Raw genomic sequence first — 6,562 nt, 5'->3', positions numbered from 1 at the left:
CAACCTTGTACTACCTTTAACCACACTTCCAAGCCTACGCAAACTTATTTGCAATGATAGAGACAAATTTTCCATTCTTGAGAAATCGGGGGTCCATGCTGTACCGTTGGAAAATCAGGCAATGGGAGTAAATACAAGATATATCGGGGCCACCACTAGAATGCTTTCCAGCCGCCTTGATGAGCACCAAGACGATGTTATGAGGGGAAGACACACCACCGAGCTCGCAAAAAAGGTACTTGAGCAGGGTTACAACCCGCTATGGTCCCAAGTGGTTATGCTCAAGAGCTGCAAAGATCGAAAAACTGTTTTTATATGGGAATCTCTCCTCACTACCACCTTGGACACTTGCAACACCCCTACGCTTGAGCTGCCTAGTGTATTGGTCACATTGTATAAGCGATTAAGCGAGAATTCGTAGTTTCTAGTATGCATGTAGCGTGAGCATGGCTCTGCGCATGCGCCAGCTCGCACTTCACGAAGCTGCTCGTTCGGTTTTCAAATTATGTTTAAATTTCTACGTGTTCTTAACGGCTTTAGCATAATTTCAATTTATCTTATGCGTTCTATTTTGTATTCGATTATTTTTGTTTAAATTTTTTGTAAATATCTGTATTCGCCTGAGGACGACGACAATAAGCTCGTTGAAAGTACTAGCGATAAAAAACGCATATAATGCCGAACTCAGTGTTTTTGTTTTTGTTGTTATTATATATTAATTTGGCGTGTTATCATCATATTGTTTACTAAAGCAAAAGTAATTTTATTTTCTATATACAGTAGATCCCCCTATAAGACTGGTTCCTATAATTACGATTCCTATAAGATGACGAAAAAATTGTGGCAGTATCCGTACACAACGGTAAAATAACTCCTATAATTACGTAAAATGTCATCGGGCAGCCGAACTACTTTCCCTAAGTCCGTAGCGCCACGCTACGGAGAGTTTAGGCGGGTAAATTGAGTTTAGTTTCATCTGTATATATAATTATATATAAATTATATATAAATTAGGTACTGTACATATAATTATATATTAATTATATATAAATTAGGTACTGTATGTATAATNCCGCTCCGTAGCGTGGCGCAGGGTCGGAGGAAAGTAGTTCGGCTGCTCATCCACTATTGGTCCAGACTCTATCAATCTTGTCGCGAAACGACGTTCTAGGAGGTACGTTATACGAAAGTTGCTACAATTTTTTCGCTACGTTATAGGAATTGTCGTTATAGGAACGTACGTTATAGGGGGGTCGACTGTACACAAATAAAAATGCTAATTGTTATATCACACCTGCTACATTGGACTTTCAGATTTACAGAGAGATTCAAGCAGTCCATTTTATTCTAAATATTCCTAGAATGACTGTTTCACATAACTATAACAGACTTTTGCAACTGATCTGTATCACTTGCTATATGACCACATCTTCAGCCATATAGCAGACTATCATTTGAACAATTTTTTCTCTTATCACATGATGCGGATCTAAAATTTCATTTCTTTGAAAGAAATGAAAACAAACAAAACAGTCATGAAATCTTGTCTTTGAGTCTGCATCTCGATAGACAATGTCACTTTCTTTATAAACCAGAACCGAATCTTTGTATTTTGAGTCATTTAAATAATGAGAGGCCTATTCCAAATAAAGAACTTCGTCCAGATTTTCTATTGCAATTTGCCTACTTATCATCTTTGAAGGATGCTTCAGAATTGAGGAGTGACAGCAAATTGAGGAAAGCGATACTGAGAATGCAAATGTTCGGTAATGTTCCTCAAATGGGGGTGATTGATGATTCCACTCTGCAACTCTTTTGGTTCAGTAGGGACAGAGTATCAGATGGGATTGGTAAATTGGAATCGCAACAAGAGATACGCCATTCAAAGTCAAGCTTGGGCCACTAACAATTTGACTTGGAGTTTGCAGAGCGGGGTGAAGAATATGAATGGGATCACCATTCATAAAGCAGACTATCAACTTCACTTAATAGGTGGCCACTTTAAATGAAAATTATTGATTATAATTTAAATAAAAGGGGTGAAAATAGGGTTGATGTAACAGAAGAGAGTAAAAGTATCAATCCCAGATAGCCTGAACCTTATTATCTGAAATAGACTAGTTATAATTGTGATATCAGAATGTCAGGCTGCAATTTTTAATTATTTTAATTTAAAAATTCATTTGACTTCCAGTCTAGGCTAGAAGTTCATATATAGTTAATAATTGGGGTCGCTTGATTCTAAGCTTTCTGTATCTAGTCTCAATTTTCATCCAACAAACAGAAGGATAGATTTTCATCCAACAGAGGGAAGGATGGACAAACAGACGGATAATAGTGGGAATCTATAGGTCTGAAATTTGAAAATTGCTGCCCAATAAACACTAAACATTCCAACAAAAGAAGAACTTATCAAAATCATTTTGGATGAGCAGTTAGTCAGTCTTTGATGATTGACACTGAATTGATAATTATTATGCTAGTAGGATAAACTCTTGTTCTTGTCAAAATTAACTCCATAATGATGAAAACCAAATTAATCTGTTTAAAACAACATCCCTATTTTATAAACAAAAACAAAAACACTGAGTTCGGCGTTAAATGCGTTTTTTTTTTTTTTTTTCAGCCAAAAACACATAAGACAAACTGGCCGTTACGTCCTCTGGTAAACAAACGGTCTCATCCCACCTATTATTTAGAAAAAGTGCTTGCCAAATGCCTTCGCGCAATAGTTCCGGAATCCCCATATGTCACTCCCTCTTCTGTAGTTGCTAAATCCACCATTGCTTCAAGTATTGGGGCACTACAGCCATGCACCTATACCTTCTACAAGCTAGATGTAATATCCTTATATCCTTCTGTGCCCACCTTTGAGGCTGTAATGCTGGCTAATTCGCTGCTTCTAAAAGAGGGCTTTAACATCCAACAGGTGCTCGATATACGTGATGCCCTCACCTTCGTCACCGAGCACAATTACTTCTGTTTCAATCGAAAGATCTATTTGCAAAAACAAGGGGTCCCAATGGGTTCCCCTTTATCCGCTATCCTAGCGGAACTTGTTATGAGAGAGATAGAGCGCAGAACGTTCGATTTCCCGCTTGCCATCCATTACCCGAGACTGTATTTGCGTTATGTTGACGACATCCTCATAGCATGGGAGGACACAGAGGAGTCGTTCCTCATCTTCATGCAACAACTCGCAAGTATATATCCTTCCATCAATTTCACTTGGGAAAAAGAAAGGGATGCGGAAGTAGCGTTCTTAGACTTGCATATACGTAAATTCGCGGAAGGACTACAATTCTCGGTCTATCACAAATCTGGCATGGCCCCGCACATTATACCAGCTGAGGCCTTTCAGCCTTCTCGATACGTTAACACTGCCATTGCCTCCCTTGTCAGAAGGGCTTATTTACTGTCGTCTACGCAGGAGCTGATAAACGTCGAATTAGAGATCATCGATATGGCGGTACGCGCTGCGGGCTTTTCGCGTGCAAAGTTTACGTATGTGCTCAATAAGGTAAACAAGGCACTGTTTCCATGTACTACTTTATGCAGCAAAAGAGAATCTTCAAAGGTTCAAGTAGCGTTGCCTTACTTTGGACCCATATCTTTACGTATCTGCAGAATCTTTAAGCAGCACAACCTTGTTCTACCTTTAACCCCACTTCCAAGCCTACGCAAACTTATTTGCAATGATAGAGACAAATTTTCCATTCTTGAGAAATCGGGGGTCTATGCTGTACCGTTGGAAAATCAGGCAATGGGAGTAAACACAAGATATATCGGGGCCACCACTAGAATGCTTTCCAGCCGCCTTGATGAGCACCAAGACGATATTATGAGGGAAAGACACACCACCGAGCTCGCAAAAAAGGTACTTGAGCAGGGTTACAACCCGCTATGGTCCCAAGCGGTTATGCTCAAGAGCTGCAAAGATCGAAAAACTGTTTTTATATGGGAATCTCTCCTCACTACCACCTTGGACACTTGCAACACCCCTACGCTTGAGCTGCCTAGTGTATGGGTCACGTTGTACAAGCGATTAGGCGGGTATTCGTAGTCTCTAGAATGCATGCAGCGTGAGCATAGCTCTGCGCATGCGCCAGCTCGCACTTCACGGAGCTATCTGCTCGTTCGGTTTTTGAATTATGTTTAAGTTTCTACGTGTTCTTAACGGCTTTAGCATAATTTCAATTTATATTACGCGTTCTATTTTGTGTTCGATTATTTTTTGTTTAAATCGCCTGAGGACGACGACAATAAGCTCGTCGAAAGTGCTAGCGATAAAAAAAAAAAAAAAACGCATTTAACGCCGAACTCAGTGTTTTTGTTTATTTATTAATTTGGCGTGTTAGTCAACATAATGTTTACATCCCTATTTTGTAATGTTTTGTTTAATAAACACCACTATTACTTTCTGCTATTTTGGTGCAAATTTAAAACTGAAGATAAGGACATTACTATTTTCATTTAAATTATATAAACACACTTTTCATACTTTTCCAGTACTCAGTTAATATATTGAACTAATGCTTTGGTCTGATTTATGGACTTGTCTCAAATTAGAAGTAGTCCAAATACAAAGGAGCTGTTTTTCATTCTAAAATGGAATCATTCAAAGATTCCATGATGTTTTTTAAAATTCTTACATTGTAATTCAGTAAAACATATGAAAAGTGTTTGTATAATATAACCAAAAATTCCATCTTTTCATATTTTTATTTATTTGCTTCATTTTTTAAGCTACATTGTAGAATTAAATTTCATATTAAAATAACATTTGTATACATCTTAAAATAAATATCTTCAAAATTAGTGAATCATTGCACTGTATTTTCAACCATTAGAAATAAACTATTTTCCAAAAAAAAAAATAATAATTTTATACAAATATTAACATTATTTAACTTGATCTTTAATATTAACTCAAGTGATTACCAGAGTATTAATACAATCTAATATAATGTGGCAATCGTTTGGCATTAAAGCAATTTTATTAATACTTAATTTAAAAGTGCTAATTAATAACAGATAAATGTGAAAATACATTATTACTATTAATTATTGTTAAGAGGAGAATTTGATTACAGGAAGGTGTTCAATGGTTAAATTATTTAAATTTAGAAATAAAGTATGCCACGAGATTGAGGAAAATTACTATTGTATTAAAGCTACAGTAGTAAACATTTTCTAAACAGTAGTTGGATAAACAAAACAGAATTTTAGCATCCTATTATATGGTCTGACAATTACAATCTATCGGGTCTTTATCATATAAAGGAGCTTGTTGATAAGTTTAATTATTAATATTTTTAATACAGGGTACATGGTTAGGTCTCAAATATTCTGTTCTTTCTGTTTCTTATAATTACATCTAGAATAAATTGCTAAAGTAAATTGATAGAAATGGAAGGAAAAAATGAAACATCTGCAAAGTTACTTAACCTGTATACAATTTAAAATATATAATACATACATAGTAAAATACATAGTGTTAAAAACATATTTTAACAGTAACTTCCAAGGATTGAGGTACATGGCATTTCTATTTTTATTTTAACACTTTTTCCATAAGTTAAATGCCATCATGGGTAATATGCAGAAAATTATGGTACTTGAAATATTCATATTTAACATTTGTTACAATAATTCTTCTGCATTCAGTAATGTAAATAGGAAAATATTGAATTTTGATGATATGTATTGGTTTTTACAATGTTTAAGACTTCAAAAAAGATACAAAGATAGACATATAAACAACTAATACTGAAACCTGATGCTTTGCAATGATACACCAACAACTGCTGTAAATGATCAATTGGGCTATAATTTGGAAATAATAATTATAAATGATTTTGACATTAGAGGGAGGCATTAGGTGCAATCTTGTATTAAAATTAATAATTATAATTTTGTTGGTGTATCATTGCAAAGCATTGGGTTTCAGTATAGTTGTTTATATGTATATCTATGCCTTTCTTGGTATGCGATGACTGATTGAGTGCCTTGTGTGGATGTTTAGTGGACGAGGGTGCTGAATGTGTCCCCAGTCAGCACCATAATAACCAATGATGGTTATAGCTTATGGTTAAAATATACTGGAAGAGGCGATTGGACCGGAGGTCCAGCTAGCATAACTGGCAATGCAGTAAATGGGAGTTGTGAGTTCAAGTCCCACTTTGGGCCAATTGTTTTCCTCCAATTTAATCTAAATTATTTAATTAAAAATTATACTTATTAATTTTAATAAGAGATGGTGCCTAATGCCACCTCTAGTGTCAAATTCATTTGTAATTTATAATTACCATTTCCAAATTATAGACCGATCATTTATGGCAGTTGTTGGTGTATCGATACAAAGATAGATTTGATGATAAAGTTTTCTACTGCAGCACTCTGGAAAATTTAGGAATAGAAACACATGACCATAACCATTTAGTAGCCATGAATATCTAGTCTATAAGAATGATATTGTTGTTTGTGTTGTAGCCTAACAGTCAAGTTGAAATATGAACTCATTTCTCATTTTGTACAAAGGAGTGAATTGAATTTTTAACAT

At 35.5% G+C, this 6,562-nt stretch overlaps 1 protein-coding gene across 1 annotated transcript; it reads left to right on the top strand.

The window, feature by feature from the left end:
* The first annotated feature begins 121 nt into the window (after window positions 1-121).
* LOC111618072 lies at window positions 122-4,063 on the top strand. Its single transcript, XM_023359500.1, has 2 exons — window positions 122-235; window positions 2,627-4,063. The coding sequence occupies exons 1-2, from the start codon at window positions 122-124 to the stop codon at window positions 4,061-4,063; spliced, it is 1,551 nt and encodes a 516-aa protein (XP_023215268.1).
* The last annotated feature ends 2,499 nt before the right edge of the window (window positions 4,064-6,562 follow it).

The sequence above is a fragment of the Centruroides sculpturatus genome, unplaced genomic scaffold (assembly GCF_000671375.1).
Source record: "Centruroides sculpturatus isolate CEXI.00-Female unplaced genomic scaffold, Cexi_2.0 scaffold155, whole genome shotgun sequence".
Classification (NCBI taxonomy): Eukaryota; Metazoa; Arthropoda; class Arachnida; order Scorpiones; family Buthidae; genus Centruroides; species Centruroides sculpturatus.
Note: the sequence above shows the minus strand (reverse complement) of the source record. Positions and strands in the feature narration are given on the sequence as shown.

Coding starts and splice junctions, on each gene's coding strand:
- LOC111618072 (XM_023359500.1), top strand. CDS start 122: ATGGGAGTAAATACAAGATATATCGGGGCCACCACTAGAATGCTTTCC. Junction 236..2,626: donor CCACCGAGCTCGCAAAAAAG/GTACTTGAGCAG, acceptor TTTTTTTTTCAG/CCAAAAACACATAAGACAAA.